Source organism: Chiloscyllium plagiosum, chromosome 12 (genome assembly GCF_004010195.1).
Source record: "Chiloscyllium plagiosum isolate BGI_BamShark_2017 chromosome 12, ASM401019v2, whole genome shotgun sequence".
NCBI classification, from domain to species: Eukaryota; Metazoa; Chordata; class Chondrichthyes; order Orectolobiformes; family Hemiscylliidae; genus Chiloscyllium; species Chiloscyllium plagiosum.
Window position 1 is genome coordinate 10,512,592 of NC_057721.1, and position 22,111 is coordinate 10,534,702.

Below are 22,111 nucleotides of genomic sequence, written 5' to 3' on the forward strand. Positions count from 1 at the left end.
TCTGCAAATTTACTGACCCATCCTTCGACTCCCTCATCTAAGTCATTAATAAAAATTACAAACAGCAGAGGACCCAGAACTGATCCCTGCGGAACTCGACTTGTAACTGGGCTCCAGGCTGAATATTTACCATCTACCACCACTCTCTGCCTTCGACCGGTTAGCCAGTTTTCTATCTAATTGGCCAAATTTCCCTCTATCCCATGCCTCCTGACTTTCCGCATAAGCCTACCATGGGGAACCTTATCAAATGCCTTACTAAAATCCATGTACACTACATCCACTGCTCTTCCCTCATCCACATGCTTGGTCACCTCCTCGAAGAATTCAATAAGACTTGTAAGGCAAGACCTACCCTTCACAAATCCGTGCTGGCTGTCCTTAATCAAGCAGTGTCTTTCCAGATACTCGTAAATCCTATCCCTCAGTACCCTTTCCATTACTTTGCCTACCACAGAAGTAAGACTAACAGGTCTGTAATTCCCGGGGTTATCCCTATTCCCTTTTTTGAACAGGGGCACAACATTTGCTACTCTCCAGTCCCCTGGTACCACCCCCTTTGCCAGTGAAGACGAGAAGATCATTGCCAACGGCTCTGCAATTTCCTCTCTTGCTTCCCACATAGTCCTAGGATATATCCCGTCAGGCCCGGGGGACTTGTCTATCCTCAAGTTGTTCAAAATGTCCAACACATCTTCCTTCCTAACAAGTATCTCCTCTAGCTTACCAGTCCGTTTCACACTCTCCTCTTCAACAATACGGTCCCTCTCATTCGTAAATACTGAAGAAAAGTACTCATTCAAGAACTCTCCTATCTCTTCCGACTCAATACACAGTCTCCCACTACTGTCCTTGATTGGACCTACCCTCGTTCTTGTCATTCTCTTATAATGAGGATTCCAGAACTACACACTGCAGTCTAGTTGTGGCCTAACCAACACTTTATACAGTTCCAGCATTACCCCCCTGCTCTTAAATTCTATGCCACAGCTAATAACGGTATGTATCTCAAATGGCTTCTTAACCACTTTATTGACTCGCCACGCTCCCTTAAAAGGATTGGTGAACATGCACACTAAGGTTCCTTGGATCCTCAGTGTTTTCCAGGATCCTACCACTCATATTCCATTGCCCTGTTTGTCCTGCCCAGTACATCACCTCACACCTATCCAGATTGAATTCCAATTGCCACTGATCAGCCCATTGAAGCAGGCTGGCTGTACCGTCCTGTAATCTAAGGTTAACCTTCTCAGTTTTTACCACCCCACCAATTTTTGTTTATTCTGTGACCTTACTGATCAACCCTCCTACATTCAAGTCCAAATTATTGATATAAGCCACAAAGAGCAAGGGCCCCAACACTGGCCCCCTATGGATTTCACTGGACACAGACATCCAGTCAGAAAAAATGCCCCTCAGACATCACCATCTGCTTCTTGCCAATCGTGGGTCCAATTTGCCAAAGTTCATTGGATCCTGTGGACTCTTACCCTTTCTGTCAGTCTCCCATGTGGGACCTTATCAGAGACCATGTTGAAGTCCAAGTATACCACATCAAACGTATGAGCCTCATCTACACAGAAAAATTCAATCAAGTTTGTCAGACATGACCTCCCTTCAACAAAACCATGTCTACTGTTCTGGATTAATCTCGGCCTGTCCAAATGCAGATTAATTCTGTCCCTGAGAATTGCTTCCAAGTTTTCCTACCACCCAAGATTAGGCTGACCGGCCCGTAGTTTCCTGGTTTATCCCCGCTTCCTTTTTCAATAATGGATCACATCGGTTGTCTCCAATCCCCTGGCACCTCTCTTATGGCTACAGAGGAATTGCAAATTATTTGCAAGATCCCTGCTGTTTCCTTCCTTGCCTCATTCAACAGCCTGGGCTATGTTTCATCCAACCCTCATGATTTATCTAGTTTTAAGCCTGCCAAAGCACTTTCCTCTCTGTCTATCCTAATTTCTTTAGTTGTATCACAGTCCTTTTCCCTGATTTCTACATCCATATTGTCCCTGTCGCTAGTGAGCACTCATTTAGAACCCACCCACATTCGCTGGCTCCATGCACAAATTACCTCTGTGGACTGTAATGGGTCTTACTCTTCCCCTTCCCCTTGTTATCCTTTTACCTGTAACATATCTGTAAAGCAACTTAGAATTTGCCTTTACTTTACTCGCCAGTATCCTTTTGTATCCCTTTCCAGTTCTCCTCATCTCCCTTTTAAGTTCCCTCTTGCACTTTCTCCTTTAGGCCCTTTACTGGTTTCTGCCCTTGGTATTTACCTTTCCTCTAAATCCAATGCCGTATATCCCTTGATATCCAGCATTCACAGGATTTGTTTGCCAGGATTGGAGGATTTCAGCTATGGGGAGAAGCTGAATAGAATGGGGCTATTTTCCCTGGAGTGTCGGAGGCTGAGGAGTGAACGTACAGAGGCTTATGACATGATCTTTTAACTGGGTTGGGGGAGTCCAAAAATAGAGCGCATAGGTTTAAGGTGAGAGGAGACAGATTTAAAAGGGATCAAAGGGGCAACTTTTTCCACACAATGGATAGTGTGTGTTTGGAATGAGCTGCCAAAGGAAGTAATTGGCTGCTACAATTAAAACATTTAAAAAGGCATCTGGATGGGTATATGAATAGGAAGAAGTTTAGAGGGATATGGGCCATGTGCTGGCAAATGTGACTAGATTAATTTAGGATATCTGGTGGGCACAGATGAGTTGGACCAAAGTGTCTGTTTCTGAGCTGTATATTTCTACGAGTCTCTGACTCTATGTTGGCCCAGTACTCTCCCTATTTCCTTTAGATTAGATTACATTACAGCGTGGAAACAGGCCCTTCGGCCCAACAAGTCCACACCGCCCCGCCAAAGCGCAACCCACCCATGCCCCTACATTTACCCCTTACCTAACACTACGGGCAATTTAGCATGGCCAATTCACCTGACCCTGCACATCTTTGGACTGTGGGAGGAAACCGGAGCACCCGGAGGAAACCCACGCAGACACAGGAAGAACGTGCAAACTCCACACAGTCAGTCGCCTCAGGCGGGAATTGAACCCGGGTCTCAGGCGCTGTGAGGCAGCAGTGAATACATCTCACTGTTCTGAGATAGAGTTACCTGAAAGGAAGTATATACTCCAAGTCCACTCTGCCTAAATCATATCTAATCTTATTGAATCTTTATCCTTTTCCATAACAATCTTGAATTTAACTGAGTTACGATCACTGTCTTGCTTCATTGCCTAACATTAAGTCCTGGACTTCACTCTCTCCTGCAGGGCTTTCTACATACTGTCTTAAAGAGCTGTCCTGGATGCATTTCAAAAATTCACTCCCTTCAAGCCTTTCACACAATGACTACCCGAGATAATGTGGGAGACATTGAAATCCCTACTTTCACTACCTTGCTACTTATATGCTTCCCTGAAATTTGGCTACTAATCTGCTCTTCTCTCATTAGGGGGAACTATAATATACTCCCAATGAGGTGATCACTCCATTTTGGTTCTACCTATAAGGCTTATCTTGAGAAGCCTTCTAAGATGTCATCTCTCCTTACCGCTGTAATAGATTCCTTATTTGAAACCTCTTTTAACTACTTCCCTCTCTTGCTTGAAGACTGTGTATCCTGGAATACTGAGCTCAAATCCTGATCATCTCTCAACCAAGTTTCAGTGACTGCACTTGACATCATGGCTGCATCTGTTCAAGTGTGGAATCAAGGAGCCCTAGCAAAACTGGAATCAATGGGCATCAGGTTGCAGTCATACCTGGCACATAGGAAAATGGTTGTGGTTGTCGGAGGTCAGTCATCTCAGCTCCAGGACATCTCTGCAGGAGTTCCTCAGGGAAGTGTCCTAGGCCCAACCATCTTTAGCTTCCTCCATTGTAAGGTCAGGAATGGGGAGGTTTGCCGATGAGTGCACAATGCTCGCACTAGCAATTTCTCAAATAATAAAGCAATCCATGATCAAATGCAACAAGATCTGGACGACATCCAGGCTTGGGCTGACCAGTGGCAAGTAACCATTGCCTACACAAATGCCAGGCTATGACAATCTCCACTAAGCAACAATCTAACCACAACTCTTGCCATTCAATGTGTTACCATCACTGAATCTCCCACTTTCAATATCCTGTGGGTTACTATTAACCAGAAACTCAACAGGACTGGCCACATAAACACAACGATGATGAACAGGTCAGAGGCTAGAAATACAATGGTGAGTAACTCACCTCCTGACTCCCCAAAGCCTACAAGGCACAAGTCAGGAGTGTGATGGAATACTCCCCATTTGCCTGGATGAGTGCAGACCCAACAACACTCAAGAAGCTTGACACCATCCAGGACAAAGCAGCCACATGTTTGGTGCCACATCCACAAGCATCCACTCCCTCCACCACTGATCCTCAGTAGCAGCAGTACCATCCATATACTTTGTATGGTATAATCTGCCTGTACTGCATACAAAACAAAACTTTTCATTGTACCTAGGTACATGTGACAATAATAAATCCAATCAAATATCCACAAGATACACTGCAGAGATTCACCAAAGATCCTTAGACAGCACCTTCCAAACCCACGACCACTTCCATCCAGGAGGACAACAGCAGCAGAGATAAGGGCACACCACCAACTGCAAGTTCCCCTCCAAGCCACTCACCATCCTGACTTGGAAATATATTGTTATTCCTTCATGGTCGCTGGGTCAAAATCCTGGAATTCCCTCCCTAAGGGCATAGTGGGAACCTACAGCACATGGATTGCAGCAGTTCAAGAAGGCAGTTCACTCCCACCTTCTCCAGGGGCAATTAGGGATGGACAATAAACGCTGGGCCCAGCCAGCGACGCACACATCCCACAAGAGGTAAAAAAAAATCATGCCCCATGTTTTAATTTGTGCCCTCAACTTAGCTTCTTTGCTTGTCAAACTTCAAGCATTAAAATAAATACCACCCATCCTTGCCCACCTTCCTGGTGCCTAAAATGTCTCATAACATTTGTGCTTTCCCAGTTCACTTGCTGTCTCTTCTAATTTTGGCCATTTATCTTCCCTGTTGAACATTCTCTCTGGATCCCACCTCCCTGCCAAATTCATTTAAACCCTTCCTACCAGCAGCATCAAATCTCCCAACAAGGATTGCTGGTCCCATTCCAATTCAGATACAACCTGTCTGCGTTTTACAGTCCCCACCAACCCCCAAAATGGTCCCAATGTCGCAGAAATTTAAAATCCTCCCTCCTGCACCATCTCTCCAGTCACACATTCATCTGGACTACCCATCGGTTTCTCTACTCACTTGTATGTAGCATCACAATTAATCCAGAGATTACAACCCCTGCTGTTCTGGAGGAGGGTCGGTGGACCTAAAAGATTAACTCTGCTTTTCTCCGCGTACGCTGCCAGCAATTTGTCTACTTTTACCTTACTAGGTCCTATTCTTTAATCTACCTCCTTGCTCCCTAAATTCTGCTTTCAGGGCTTCATCTCTTTTCCTACCTAGGTCATTAGTGCCAATATGTACCACAATATCTGTCTGTTTGCCTTCTCCCTTAGGTATGCCCTTGCAGCCATTCTGTGATATCCCTGACACTGGAACATACCATCCTGCAGCCTGTCTTGTGGCTGCAGAAATGCCTGGCTGTTCCCCTCACAATTGAATGTCCTACCACTATAGCTCTGCTGGTGTTTCTCCTGTCCGCTTGTGTAGCAGACCCACCCACGGTGCCATGAAGTTGGATGCCTCCATTTTACCCCTGCACTGCCATCTCCCCCAACAGAACCCAAAATGTTATGCCTGTTAGAAAGGGGGCTGGCCACAGGTTACTCCTGCACTGACTGTCTACTTCTACTCTGCTTGGCAGTCACCCAAGCCCTTTCTGCCTGTTCAATCTGACCACCCTACTGAACGTGTTAACCATCATGTACTCAGCATTGCGAGTACTCCATGATGAATTCCCTTGCAGTACCAACTCCAAAATGTTGTTCATCAGTACTGGAAGCTGGACACATGCTCTATACTAGTGGTCACCAGGAACAATTGAAATTTCCACGATTTGCCACATAGCACAGGAGGAGCATGTCACAGGTGCGAACTCTGCTGCCATAACTTTCTTTAAGCCTGAGTAACTCTTTTCTAAAAAAAATTATGCTTGAATACTATTAACGTACCTCCCTTATGCTAACTGTATTTGCCTCACCTTCTTTTGCCAAGTTATATTCCTTTAATATATCAGGCCTGGCTTTCAACTATTCCTGTTTGATTAGATTAGATTCCCTACAGTGTGGAAACAGGCCCTTCGGCCCAGCTAGCCCACACCGACCCTCCAAAGAGTAACCCACCCAGAACCATTCCCCCTATTTACCCCTGACTAATGTACCAAACTCTATGGGCAATTTATCATGACCAATCCACCTAATCTGCACATCTTTGGACTGTGGGAGGAAATGGGAGCAAACCCACACAGACAGTGGGAGAATGTGCAAACTCCACACAGTTGCCCGAGGCTAGAATCGAACCTGGGTTCCTGATGCTGTGAGGCACCAGTGCTAACCATTGGGCCACCGTGCTGCCTCCTGCTGGGAGTGCTATCCCCCTCCTGCTGGGAGGAGTTAATGCCATTTTCCAAAAAAAGCATACACTTTTTTGGTAGAATCACAAATTCTGTCTTATCATGTTCCTCTAAAGTAGTTTTGGGCATATTGTGATGATGCTGTCACTTTAAAAGGTTATTTTGTCTTTGTTTTTTTTTGAAGAGAGGTCATGAAGGCAGACGTGTAGAAGAGTCTAGTTCAACCATGGCCAGTTTTCCCAGTTCAGGTTGACTTTAGCCTGTTTTCAGCTGTAGCAGTCACAAGATGAGAGAGTCCAGGGAGGTTGCAAGCTTCTGTAAGGAACTCCTCTGGCCACCTTCTGAGATCTCTCTCTTGATGCTGCTCCCTCCTGCCTGTAAGAAGCTACGTTTGAATTTACCTTTTTGCCAAAAGGGTATGTTTAAGGGATGTTACTGATTTGGAACAGTTAATTTGTAATAGGTATTATACTGGGTCAGTTACATTTTCCAATAGTTAAGTTATTCTAAATTCTATTTTCTTTGCTCGTGTCTCAGCTGCAGTGTTTAAATAAATTGGGTTTTGCTTAAAGCCAAATGGTTTGACCAGCTGCTTCACACCTGGGATACTCACTTCACATCTGCATTTAAAATAAGAAAAAGTTAGGCTCTAGGCTACCTTCTGAAAATACTTTGAGGGGGTCTGGCCTGGCCCATAACAATACTGCTCTGCTAAGGGCACTAGATAAATGCAAGGTGTTGTTCTTTTCATTCAGCCAAAAGGGTTTGTGTAACTGCCTCCTTTATGAATGATTTCCTGAGAGCGAAGGTAGTGAGGGATGCCCAGGCTGATGTGACCACCTTGTGGCCAAGAAGGGTCAGTAATGGTGCACATCTGACCACCATTTATGGGACAGCTCCAGGAAGAAATGCCGTAACCCATTAACCCAGTATTATCAAACCTGCCATTGGGATTTTCAGATCCACAAAGTGGTAAAGTCAATGAACAATCAAATCGGCGAAGGAATATTAGGGGCCTACCACTGACGGACCGCTGTGTTGCCGAGTTGCTCTTACAGAAAGCCAGTGTGGATACGGTCGGCCGAGTGGGTTCCTTCTCTGCGTTCACCATTCCATAATTTATACTGCCTTTTGGATTGTCAGGTACCCAGTTGGACTGGGTGACGTTTCTGGATATCACACGCCTTGTCCCGTCTGCTAGTTGGGATTGGTCAGAACTCCCCCTGAACAGTAGTCACTGTGTGTGTATGTTCATCTAGGTTATCCCCTGGCTTAGCTCACCTGAAACCCCTGTACACGTCATTGTCACTCCACATTTTACAATTCCTCGGGCAGCCTCCTACCTATTTACGGTTCATTCAAACCCTGCTGCCAGTGTCCCTAAGTCCTGTGCAGCTGACTGAAGACAGGGAGTGGATTAGAGTGGTGCTGGAAAAGCGCAGTTCAGACAGCATCCGAGGAGCAGGAAAATCGACATTTCGGGCAAAAACCCTTCATCCTTTTTTCCTGATGAAGGGCTTTTGCCCGAAACGTCGATTTTCCTGCTCCTCGGATGCTGTCTGAACTGCTATGCTTTTCCAGCACCACTCTAATCCAGAATCTGGTTTCCAGCATCTGCAGTCATTGTTTTTACCTTGAAGAGTAGGGAGTACCAAGGGGAGTGCTAGAATTGGGGGAGAGAAAGGGGTAGAGCCTAGGGCTGAGGGAGGAGGCCTCCAGAGTTTGTAGTGTGGTAACAGCTGCTGTGTTCACTAGCACTGGGGCCAGCAGATCCGGCGAAGGCTTCAGCTGAAAACCAGCTGACAGACCTGAAACATGAACTCTACCTCTCTCTGTCTCTCTCTGCCCCCACGGATCTGTCCAGACCTGCTGAGCATTTCCAGCCCTTTTCTGTTTCTACTTCAGACGTTCAATATCTGCAGTAGTTTGGTTATGATTCTGCAAAGCCTGCATGGGCTACCAATAATTAACACGAGTTTCCACCTCATCCTTTTAAAACAGAGCTCAAGTTTAATATCTCTTGTCACTGGCAAACTGCAACATCACTTAAACGGTATATCCACATTCGTTTCTGCAACTTTGATGCTCATTTCTCTGGTCGGTCGACAGGGGAGAAAATTAAAACACAGTCTTTGTGACACTTAGCAGACCCTTCACTGTTTCAGATTACAACTGGACCCCAAAGACACTCCAACCATCTGCGTTGCACATTATTTCAGATGTTTCCGTTTGTTTTAAAAAAAGAGCTACAACAAAGTTTGGCCGGTTTGCTCGATCTCACACCAACCCTCAACAGTATCTGGTCGAGGGCACACAGAATTTTCAAACCTAAGCCAATAAACTGACCAGTGCTGAGCGTAACCTGTGTTTGAGACATTTTATGTGGTTACTTTTGACACAAATGGAAAGGAGTTAGGATTCCTATCCCAAACTAATGGTAGCAATATTTCCTTTATTCATGGTGTCACTCTTGAACTGATAGCATGTGGTGTTGAGCTGTTCTGTTGGATTTAATGTAAATGTGCTTTGGCGTTGATGGCTTCTGCATTCCAAAGGAAGGCTGGGGTTGATTTAAATATGCTGGGGAGTATTTTTATTATAATGTCCCGTTTAATGTGTATAAAGTTACATTAATAATTCAATGCTGCTCACAGGAATGCCGCAGGCCAGTGAAAACATCCTGCCCCTTGTTTGACACTGTCTCCTCCAAGGACTTTGCTTCCCACTGTAATATTCCTTTGGCAGCAGTTTGCCCTCTTCTGCCTTGCCTCAAAGTTTGCCCTCTCTGTACTCCTGGAGGCTCACTGAGGTTACAGAGGCCCCAGAAAGGCAGCCTTTGTGTAGCCCAGTACTCTCGGAAGAACGAGACGCAGAAACCACCCCAGTGTGGGGAACAAGGAGAGCAACAGGGCTAGCGGGTCCTGCCTGCACCTTTTACCGACTGTGGGGAAACTCTGAATGGGGACAAGGCATGGGGGCTCTATTCTGGGTAACTGTGTGGAAGCGACAGGGGGAGATAAGGCAACTAGCAGAAAATCAGGCAGAAAACTGACAAACAATGCATTCAAATGGAAAACAATTCTATCCTGCAACATTTCACGGACATTTCATTCTGCTATAACATGCGTTTTGTCAACGTGAATTGGCTGTAATGCGATTGACAAATAGGGGGGATGCTGTTTCTAAAGCACAAACTTTGAAAGGCTGTGTTGGCTATAACATGATTGCACCGACAATGCTTTAAGTACTATTTTTATTGCATGACTTTTATATAGTGTGGGGTCGCACAAAAAACACAACTATCGCACAATAGCAGAGCTACCTGCATTGGGTTGGTGTCACATGTTTCATTATATAATGACACTCTCAAGCTCATAATCGTTCCTATCTCTATCACAGGATGTTATTGGTTTAAAGACAACTTTGTCTTTCTCCAAATCTCCTTTTAACTCCTGGGCTGAGAGTTACTCCCAATTGGAATCCTTGGCTATACTCACTTTGCCCATCTGGGCAATGCTTCCCTGTTGGTTTTCTGAACATTAATCAATTCCTCCAGTGATTACACTGACTGCACTTAACCTTCACTTGGTTTTCAAATCAAACTCTACCCATCTCCTGGCTCCCGAACTGGACTTTCATCACAAGTGGACGTCTTGCTTGTTCATCAGCTCTCAAATGAAACCTCACTCTAATTTTAGTTCAAGGTCTCTATATCAGGACAGGATCTCACTCACCTCAGCTCAGCTAAATCCTTCTGGTTATTGCTGGTTGTTGTGCAGGTCAGGAACCACCTAAAATTACCTTTACTTCAAGGACCAACTGTTTCCTTAAACCACAATCCTGCAATACCATCTATACTTTGACCTCTTGTTTCTTCGTTAAAGTTCCTTGAGATGTTAAATCTATTATATTATATGAGGTTGAGATGTAGACAAGATAATGGTGATTTGTGTTTTGACTAATGACTATGTCTAATGATTTTCATCTCCAAGAATGGCCACCACAGAAAAGCCTATCCTATGGCTTTGTCAGGTTTAGATAAGACTTGTCTAATTATTCTTCTTGCTGCCACTCCGGTTCTTCACCTACCCTCCAGAAACTCGACCTTATTCCAAGGTCATTGCAGAATTGAATGTTGTGTAGCACTAATTATCCTTGCACTCACTGACTTGTATGAAGTCATTGACCCCCACAAGACTTAGAGTCATCATCTTCATCTTCAAATCTCTCCATCTTTGCAAAATCCTCTAGCCATACATCCTTTCTTACTTCCTCCCCTCCTCTGAATGTGATTTGAATGGTTCCCTGTTGACACCCCAATTTTAAATATTTATAAATCACTTTCACAGTGACTCAACATCCCTTTCCACCTGTAGAAGACTTCTTGGAACCCATCATTTTGACTAAATCATTTAGTCCTCACTCACACATACTTTGATGTCTTGTTTCTTGTTAAACTTCCTTGAGATGTTAAAATAATTATATTGTTATGTGATGTTGAGATGCAGACAAGACATTGGTGCTTTTGAGTTTTGACTTCCTCCATGTTTTTCCCCTTTCCTTCTATCTCCCCAAAATCCTGCAAAATCCCAGTTATTCCCAAGAGCGCCAACTCAAACTGCACATGCAGCTCCGCTCCACTCCATTGATGGCTGTGCCTTGAACCAGATAGGCCCCACATACTGGAATTCCCTCCCTTTAAAGACCTCTCTTCCTTCAAATCCACCGAAAACCAGCCCATATAGTAGATCCTATTCGGGTTTGCAGCCAGCTTTCCTCATGCTCTTGTGAAGCAGCTTGGAGCATTTCGCTGCGGAAAAGCTCGTGCATCAGCCCACATCCGGTTCAATGTCCCAGCACCCACTGAAGGGGTGACTCTTATACGCGTCGAGCTGTTCCCATACCTCACCAGCCATCTCTTGCAAAATGCTCCCATTGGATGAAGAGATCCAAAATCAGCTCGACCTTTTACAGGATGCATTTGACAACAAAGACCTCAGAAAGTCAACAAAGACCGAGCGCATAGAGCGCTTGTTGTCACTGCACTCCTCTATGGCAGAGAGACTTGCACTGTGTACTTGTGACACATTAGAGCCCTAGAGTAATTCCACCAACAATGTCCCTGTCATCTCCTTCTGATGCAACAGGAGGACCAGCATACAAGCACTATAGTGTCCTTCTCAAAGGCATCATCAGAAGAAAGCTCTTAGGAGATCAGCTTTGGTGCACTGGAGCTTATGTCCAGAAGGCAAAATCATCCCCCACCAGGTCATACTCTTTCAAAATGGCTAGCCTTCCAGCTGCTGCCAATAAAAACACTCAAACTCTCCTTGGAGTGTTTGCTGGGAGGAGTTTGCTCCCAATTGTTCAAAATGGGGACAATGCGTCCATCAAACTTCACCACATATCAAGAGCCAATGCCCTAATGATTGGGCAGAGTGCTGGCAGAGAGGGGGAGGAAAGGGAAGCTCCCCAGATGCTGCCTCCTCACACTAACAGCCAGGCCTAAGTGCCCAAACATCAACGGGTCAGGAAGCCAGCAGTTCAGTCACCGGAAAACCCACCGAGAAAATTCACAACCCTGGATGAACATCATCTTTGAAACGAGTTCAGCCAACAATCATACAGAGATGGCACCAGATCACATGGTATTCAATCACATGTCTTCAACAAATGCTATTGTCTTTACTTTATAATAACAGGATAGCCTTACTCCCAAACAACGCTCAATGTTTTCATGATTTGGTGACATCAGACGTCATGCGATAAATTTCTGGACTCAGGAGGACACCCATGAGCAGATGAAAAGTATATACCAAAGACGATGCCTCCACATTATTTCAGAGAGGCCCATGTCAATTTCAGAGTCTGTCCCAAAGGCTGGCATTGCCTGATTGAGGAGACCAGCAGCCCATGTCTATCCACCCACAGGAATTACTGCTGTTGACTCTGCAGCCTTGGTCATGCACTGACAGCTCTGTGGCTAAAGCCACCAAACCAGAGGCTGCTTTCACAAAATGTCAAGGAACAGAGGCTACAATAGCAAGAGTCTTAGGATTACTGAATCACCTGAGCTTCCCGAGGCACACCTTGGAATTTCAGGAAAATGCCAACCACTCCAGGAAGGTTAGCAAGCCTACATTGTGTCTCAATGGACAGCTGTTGTACAACGAATTTGAAAATTCTGGAATGAAGAGTCTGATGATGACCATCAAACTATTGTCAATTTTTGGAAAAACCTGTCTGGTTCACTAATCTCCTTAGGGAAGGAAACTGCCATCCTTACCTGGTCTGGCCCACATGTGACTCCAGACCCACAGCAATGTGGTTGACTCTTAATTCCCCTCTGGGTAAATAGAAATGGGCAATAAATGCTGGCCTAAACACTAATGCCCTCATCCCATGAATGAACAAAAGAAAATTACGCTTTCAGTGTAAAATAATCTAAGACAATTCAGTTTTAATTGGACCACTCAATCTGTTGTTAATGGTGCCAAGAGTGTGGTGCTGGAAAAGCACAGCAAGTCAGGAAACATCCGAGGAGCAGGAAAATCGCATTTTGGGCAGAAGTCCTTCATCAGGAAGATGCCCTGATTCCTGATTAGCACTGCTGCCTCACAGCGCCAGAGACCCGGGTTCAATTCCCGCCTCAGGCAGTTGACTGTGTGGAGTTTGCACATTCTCCCAGTATCTGCGTGGGTTTCCTCCGGGTGCTCCGGCTTCTTCCCACTGTCAAAAGATTAGGTGAATTGGCCAGGTTAGGTGAATTGGCCATGCTAAATTGCCCGTAGTGTTGTGTGAAAGGTTAAATGTAGGGAAATGGGTCTGGGCGGGTTGCTCTTCGGAGGGTCGGTGTGGACTTGTTGGGCCAAAGGGCCTGTTTCCACGCTGTAAGTGATCTAATCTAATCTAACCTGCTGTGTGCTTCGAGCACCACACTCTTGGCTGTAATCTCCAGCATCTGTAATACCCACTTTCGCCCTGTTGTTAATGGTTTTTACCTTGTGACTGTAGGTGCTATTTCTCAATTGCTTGTCAGCCTAATTCTTCACACACTCGGGATCATCCAGCAAATGGTGATTAATTGCAGAATCACATCTAACGGTGGACACTGTGCTGTGAGTTTTGTAAGTGTGGGGCTAGTAGAGTATGATCAGTTGCTTGCTTGTTACGAACAGCTATGTATCTGCTAAAATGCTCCAGCAAGCCACTCCGTTCAATTGTGCCACAAATACTGGCATTTCCAGTGGTGCACACAAGAGTAAAAGATGTCCCAGGACATGGATGGGTCAGCTATTACTTCAAGGAGAAAGCATCAACATATTTCCAATGAATTTTGAAATCCTGGCTCTTAATACTACTTTTTGAGAACACTTTCAGATACAATTGGAAACAGCAGGTCTAATTAAACCAAAAAAACCACCAACAGCTCGTTAGTTTCCTAAGAGGGCGATGGAGAGGATCTGTGCACTGGATAAAATAAAATCCTCATGAAGGACTGATTTACAGTTTCAATCTACCACGTATACTTGGAGGTCTTCCTTTCATAGTATTTACAGCAGAAGTGCAGCAGGTATTTATAATGGCAATAAAACAATGCATAAGGTAACGGCTAATCTCCCAGCAGGCAGCTGAGACTTGAACACACTCTGGCTCCAATTCACAGCCGCAGTAATGATTGAAGTAAATGGGAGGAATTAAAGAGCTTGTGAGTGGAACAATAAATGCCGTAGTAGGGGAAGCTTCAGTACACATCTGTGCTGTTTCTTGCTGAGAGAAAAAAAATGCCGTCACATCGTACATTTTTATCATACACAACAAAACAAAACAGCAAATGTTTCACAATGGTAAATTCTTTCCAGCAAATGAAGTCCCTTGTTGAACTGTTGTCACTATTTAACACAGGAAATACACCAACAGCAATGAGATAATGACAAGATGATGGGTTCTGAGGAAGGATCACGCGAACTGAAACATTCACTCCGATTTCTCTCCCCAGATGCTGCCTGACCTGCTGCGCTTTTCCAGCGACACATTTTCGGACCTGCTCAGGGCACTCCAGTGCTTGGGTGTTGCTACTAGCATCTGTTGCAGATTTATTGACAGAGATTTATTGCTGGGAGTAATCAGACTCTATTATCATTGTATCATGACACTATCAGGATGCCAGATTGAACTAGATGCTTCTTTTTGTCTAGCACTGATTGTGATGTTCCTCCTTTGTACTGGATTCAGTTGGAATCTCACATGAAGATGTTATTAACAACAACACAAACTTTTCTGCCACTGTTTTCCCCAGTACATTTGACGACTGGTTCATTGTAGTGGTGAGAACAATATTTTATTCCTTCGTGGGATGTGGGTGTGTCTAACTGCCCTTAAAATGAGTGGCTTGCTCAGGCTATTCAAAGGGCAGTTACAGGTCTGCTACAGGGCTGTGGGTCAGGAGTCACGTGTAAGTTGGAGCAGGAAGTGAATAGCAGTTTTCTTTCCTACTTTACATTGGTGAACCAAATGGGCTTTTATAACATTTGACAATACATTTGTGACCATCTTTACTGAGACTAGCTTTCAATTCCAGATTTTAGGACTAGAATTTAAGTTGCGTCAGTTGACATTGTGGGATTTGAACCAGTGCCTGAACGGATGTCCACACAGTCTGGGCCTGTGGATTATGAGCAGCACTATCACTGTGTCACCATCTTCCCATTTCCCCACATCTCTTTTTTTTTGTTGTGCTGTGAGTAACACGGCATAAAATACAGCCTTAAATAGTTTCCAAAGTGGTTTTTGCTGCCAAACTTGACACCCAGAGAATAGAGAGTGTAGAAAGTCAAAGAGTCATGCAGCACCGAAATGGTCTCTTTGGTCCAACTTGTCCATGCTGACCAAGTTTCCCAAGAGGTAGAGGGAAGAGAAGAGAGAGAGAGGGAAGAGAAGAGAGAGAGAGAAGGAGTACAGGAAAGGAGAGAAGCGAGAGTAGAGAAGGAAAGAGAGAGAGGTCAGTTTGATCATGCTACATTCCCGTAAGACAAATTAGATTAAAGCTTACCCGCTTATATTAGACCAATCAAGTAATTTACTCTGAGTTATTTAGGTTTAGTTTCCAGGGATAAATCAACTTGTTGATTTTATTATCAGTAGAATGTAAAAACAAGTTATCTGTCCATACTTATGATGTCCACCAGGGTCTGTGAACTATTAACTAATTCAAACAGGTTCTCACAGCCTACAAAACCCCAGAAGAATTGAATGTGAGTCTATTTGTATATGTGGGTGAGCAGTGCTCGATGAGTGTCGTCCTTCATTAGCTGCGAAGGATTCTGGGATGCTTTTAGTTCATTAAAAAGCCTGTCAGCCCTGAGATTGTTGCCACCTGAGATCTATTCCACGAGTAAGTGCAGATATTGCACCACATCCTCTGCATTCTCATTGGAATGGGGTATCAATCATGTGAAGATAATAATGCTGTGTGCTCATAAACAACCCAAATTAACATTGCGATAACAACTGAAATCTGAACATACACTGGCTCTAAACTAGCTATCATGTTCAGACAAACCATTCCATAAAAAGATTCAATTGCAATAACCTCACTCTCTTCCACAGTAGTATTCTACACAGAGGAACACCTTCAGCACAAAACAGGCAGACGCCCTTGTGTCTGTGGAGTTTGGTTCAACCATCAGGACTATGAACACAAGTGTGATGGGTCAGGACATGGTCATACCCATTGTTTATCAGCACTGAGAAAGTAATGCTGGGGTCTGTTCATAGCATCACATATCCACAGCCACCAACAATCTGTTTGTTGATGCTGAAACCAATCCCCCATCCCAAAAGTTACAACTGTCATGTCTCCAGGGGACTCATACTTTTCCTTGGCATCTTTCAGTAGGCAGTGGTGACCAATTCAGAGGTACAGAGTCATAGCGTCATACAGCAAGGAAACAGACCCTTCGATCCAACTCATCCACACCATGCAGACATCCCAATCTGATCCCAGCATTTGGCCCATTTCCCTCCAAACCCTTCCTATTCATATATCCATCCAGATGCCTTCTAAATGTTGCAATTGTACGCCTCCACCATTTCCTCTGGCAGCTCATTCCACACATGTACCACCTTCTGTGTGAAAATGTTATCCCTTAGTTCCTTTTTAAATCTTTCTCTTCTCACCTTAAACCCATGCCCTCTAGATTTGGGCTCCCCCACCCTAGGAAAAAGACCTTGACTATCCACCATATTAATGCCCCTCATGATTTTATAAACCTCTAATGTCACCCCTCAGCCTCCAATGCTTCAGGGAAAACAGCCCCAGCCTATTCAGCCTCTCACTATCTCAAATCCTCCAACCCTGGCAACACTCTTGTAGATCTTTTCTGCACCTTCCAGAGTTTAACCACGTTCTTCATCTAGAAGGATGACCAAGTACGCAGTATTCCAAAGGTGGCCTCCCTGATGTCCAGTACAGCCGCAACATGACATCCCAACTCCAATATTCAATGTTATGACCAATGAAGCCAAGAGTGCCAAATGCCTTCTTCACAACCCTGTCTACCTGTGACTCCACTTTTAAGGAACAATGCATATGCACCCATAGGTCTCTATTCAGCAACAGACCCCATGGTCCTACCATTAACTGTATAAGCCCTGCCCTGGTTTGCCTTACCAAAATGCAACACCTCACATTTATCTAAATTAAATCTCATCTGCCACTCCTTGCCCAACTGGCCCATCTGATCAAGGTTCAGTTGTGCTGAGATAACCATCTTCACTGCCCACGCCATCACCAATCTTGGTGTCATCTGCAAACTTACTAACCATTCCTTCTATATTCACATCCAAATCATTTATAAAAAAACAGTGGACCCAGCACTGATTCTAGTGGCACACTGCTAGTCACTCCAGTCTGAAACGCAATACTCCACCACCACCTTCAAGCTAATTTTGTATCCAATTAACTGGCTCCTCCGGATCTCATGTGATCCAACCCTACTCACCAGTCTACCATATTGAACCTTGTCAAATGCTTTGAAGTCCATATAGACAATGTCTACAGCTCTGCCTTCATCAATCTTCTTGGTCACGTCTTCAAAAAACTCAATCAATTTAATGAGACATGATTTTCCACACACAAAACCATGCTGACTATCCCTAATCATTCCTTGGCTTTCCTAATGCAAGTAAATCCTGTCTCTCAGGATGCTCGCCACTGATGTCAGACTCATCATTCTATAGTTCCCTGGTTTTTTCGTATCAAACTTTCTTAAATAGTGACACCACATTAGCCAACCTCCAGTCCTCTGGCATCTCACCCATGGCTGTTGACGATAGAAATATCTCAGCAAGGGTCTCAACTATCTGTTCCCTAGCTTCCCACAGAGTTCGAGGAAATATCTGATCTGGTCCAGGGGATTTATGTACTTATAAAATCTCTTTGGATTCCCCTTAATGCTACTTGCCAAAGCTATCTCATGTCCCCATTTTGCCCTCCTGATTTCCCTCTTAAGTATACTCATACTGCCCTTATACACTTCTAAGGATTCACTCAATCTCTGCTGTCTGTACCTGACATATGCTTCATTTGTTTTCTTAACCAGAGCCTCAATTTCTCCAGTCATCCAGCATTCCCTATACCCACCAATCTTGCCCTTCGCACTAACAGGAACAAACTGCCCCTGAACTCTGTCTCAATTTTAAAGGCCTCCCACTTCCCAACCATCTCTTTATCTGTGAATATCTGTCCCCAATCAACTTTAGAAAGTTCTTGCCTCACACCATCAAAATTAGCCTTACTCTAAGTTAGAACTTCAACTTCTAGATTTGGTCTGTCCTTTTCCATAACTATTTAAAAACTAATAGAATTATGATCACTTACCCCAAAGTGCTTACCCACTGACACCTTAGTCACTTGTCCTGCCTTATTTCCCAACAGAAGGACAAGTATTGCTCTTTCTCTAGTAGGTACATCCATATATTGAATAAGAATGTTTGCTTGTACACACTTAACAAATCCCTCCCCATCCAAATCCTTAACACAATGACAGTCTCAGTCTATATTTGGAAAGTTAAAATCTCATACCACTACAAGCCATCTTTCTTACAGACATCCGAGATCTCCTTACATATTTGCTTCTTAATTTCTCACTGGGTATTGGGGGGCCTGTCATACAATCCCAATAAGGTGATCATCTCTTCCATATTTCTAAGCTCCACCCAAATAGCTTCCCTGGACAATCTCCCAGGAATATCCTCCTTAAGTACAGCCGTAATGTTTTCCCTAATCAAAAACGCCACTCCGTCTCCTCTCTTGCCTTCCGTTCGATCCTTCCTATAGTATCCATACCCTGGAACATTAAGCGGTCAATCCTGTCTATCCCTGAGCCATGTTTGTGTAATAGCTATGATATCCCAGTCCCATGTTCCCAACCTTGCCTTAAGATCATCTGCCTTCCCTGTCACACCTCTTGCATTGAAGTAAATCCAGTTTACTTTATCAGTCTTACCTCACTCGCTCCCAAGCTCTTTTCTGCCTTGACCAATAGACTCCATACCCCCATCCATACCCCGTCACCTCCAAATCTATGTACCAACCTCCGCCTTTTCTCTTTTCTCACTTTTGCTTTGGTTATCCCCCCGCCACGCCACCTCTTACTAATTTAAAGCCTCCTGAGTAGCAATAGCAAATTTCCCCACAAGGGTAATGGTCCCCTTCCACTTCAGATGAAACCCATCCCTCTTATAAAGGTCACTTTTACCCCTGAAGAGATCCCAAAGGACCAACGATGTGAATCCTTTGCCCCCCCCCAACCACCACCACCCTCGCACCAGGTCCTCGTCCATACTCGATCCTCCTTGTCCTACTCTCACCAGCACCTTCTTGGATTGTGCTAACTCCACCAGCTCCAGTTGTCGCTGAGCTGACAGCACCAGTGTGGGCTTGCCCATGTTCATCAGCTAGATGGTAGCTGTATATCCAAAGACCTTTTGTATGCAAGCTGTGAAGACGGCAGACATGGGCCCTGATAACTGGCAGATTGGCATAATCGGCCATGCTATATGAACACTGATGGTTTGAATGGGGTTTGGAAGAGCCAAGCAGAAATGAAAGACTCAGCTGGTCAAAGGCCACAGAGAAAAGAGAGAGGGGCCAACAAATTATGTATAGTCCAGGTGAGTGTCTTCCTCCACAGCAAATTATCTAGTCAGAGCGGTAATGTTGGGCCACACCAGACACTATTTAATGCAGTGTTAACGAACATGGCGTAGCTATGGTCTTTTTAGATGAAGGTTTAGGACTTAATTTGACGCAACCTGCTTATGTAACATTTTTTAATCAGCTAACTTAACTGATGTGACATAAAACATGTTCTCATAATACAATATTAATCCTGACTGCTGCATTATTAAACTACACTTCTTGCATCACCCAGCTTGCATTTAGTGAATTGCAGAAAGGACTCACCTCTACATGTTGACAAGTCTGAATTAATCTTCCCATTAGTGTTTCCAGCTCATTGTTCCTCTTAATTAGACTGGCCAGATTCGACTCCAGACTTTGCTGTTTAGGACAGAAATTAAACATAGTTAGTTACAACCTGCACCAGGCACCACAGCCCTATCGCATGGAGAGACAAGTCAGAATGGAACATCGTGAAGGTGTCCCAAAGGAAATTTGTAGGTTTTTGTTTGCAATCCCGACTGGGTCGTGGGTCACTTGCTCTGGCTGGTGGGCCAGAAGCCAAGTGCTTTCAACTTGTCGCTCATGAGTAAAACCACTGTCTGTCACCCACTACATAAACCAATGAACATTCAAATGGGAACTCCCTTTTGCCATCTTCTTCACATAAGTCTTGCCTTGCAGGATGCCTCAACAGAACTCAGCGCTTTTTAAGGGGGAGTTTGCCTGCGAGTGTAGGCTTGTTCCAAATAGTTTCCTTCAACCGCAAAGACCTCATACCTTGTTTGCAGAAATACTGGGGATCAATTATCTTGTACTAACGTGACAATCCTTATTTTATATGCATAGATATATTTTCGTTACATAATGGTTTACACTAACTTCTCTAAAGTGGCTTTAGCTGCAGGAGGTCGCAGTGGTACTCTAAAAACTTTACAAAAATTCATTAATAATTGAAAAACACTTCAGCAGTCTGTATCGTAGGACATTATTGAATCATCCAGCAGACATTTCCAAACTGGAGAGAAAATAACTACATGACAATGCTGCTCCTGCACTTCACATTAATCCAGGGCAAAAACAGAGCCTTTTCTGAAATGCAATAGAAATATTAATAAGGCTCTTCATCTGGGGAAAAATATCTCTACATGCCTTCCGCAACTTTTCACAACCTTAAGATGCCCTAACATGCTTTTCATCAATTAAGTGTTCTTGAAAAATAGCTGCTGTTGTAAAACATGAATCATAGCAGTGAATTTACACACAGCAAGTCAGAAATGTGATAATAATCTGCAAATATGTTTTTGTCCTGTTAGTGGAGGAACAAATACTGACATGGAACCCTTCACATCCACCAGAGAGGACCTGCACTCTTGCCACTTAAGGACTCATTTGAAAGGTGGCACCTCTGCCAATGTGCACCTCCCCATCAGCAGTACAGTGGGAGTGTCAGTATGGAAGATGTGCTTTAGATCTGGAGTGGGGCTTGATTCCAGAAGCTTCTGATAGAACTAAGGATGATCCCGAGTAAGCACAGGTTGACACCCAGGAACAATGATCTCTAACTTGCTCACCAGGAGCTATTTTCCAGATAATTTAAATCATAAAAACACAAATAAAATCATGGAATTTTCCTGTGCCAGGAAGCTCCGAAAGCTAGCGTGCTTCCAATTAAACCTTTTGGACTATAACCCGGTGTTGTGTGATTTTTAATCCTGTGCCAGGGTTTGCTTAGAAATATCTTTGCAATTAGTTCCATTCCCCCTCTCTTTCCCTACAATTTTTTCTTGCTAAAATTGTTCCTCCCGATATACTCCACAAAACAAAACCTCAAAATTCTGAACACTTATTCTTAAACCTTCCCTTAACCTCCTCTCTAAAAAGGAGAGCATCTCCATAATCTTTAACCTCTCCACATTACGAATGACCATCATGCTGACAACATTGCATCTTTCAGGTTAATGGAGTACACATGACACATTGAACCACACGTGCTTGTGAACAACACTGATTTGATGGAAGTGAGAGCCATTTCTTATCTTCTAATCCATAATGCTTAACTAAACTCTACTTTTTGTCATTTACATAAATGATTTGGATGTGAGCATAAGAGGTACAGTTAGTAAGTTTGCAAATGACACCAAAATTGGAGGTGTAGTGGACAGTGAAGAAGGTTACCTCAGATTACAACAGGATCTGGACCAGATGGGCCAATGGGCTGAGAAGTGGCAGATGGAGTTTAATTCAGATAAATGTGAGGTGCTGCATTTTGGGAAAGCAAATCTTAGCAGGACTTATACACTTAATGGTAAGGTCCTAGGGAGTGTTGCTGAACAAAGAGA

General features: G+C 44.1%; 1 protein-coding gene across 7 annotated transcripts in view; it reads right to left on the minus strand.

The window, feature by feature from the left end:
* mid1 (midline 1) overlaps positions 1-22,111 on the minus strand; it is a 361,542-nt gene that overhangs the window by 62,376 nt on the left and 277,055 nt on the right. For all 7 annotated transcript variants that reach the window (XM_043700454.1, XM_043700457.1, XM_043700455.1 and 4 more), the window contains one exon: positions 20,055-20,150. In XM_043700454.1, coding sequence (XP_043556389.1) covers positions 20,055-20,150 — 96 coding nt within the window. The remainder of the gene's footprint in view (positions 1-20,054; positions 20,151-22,111) is intronic.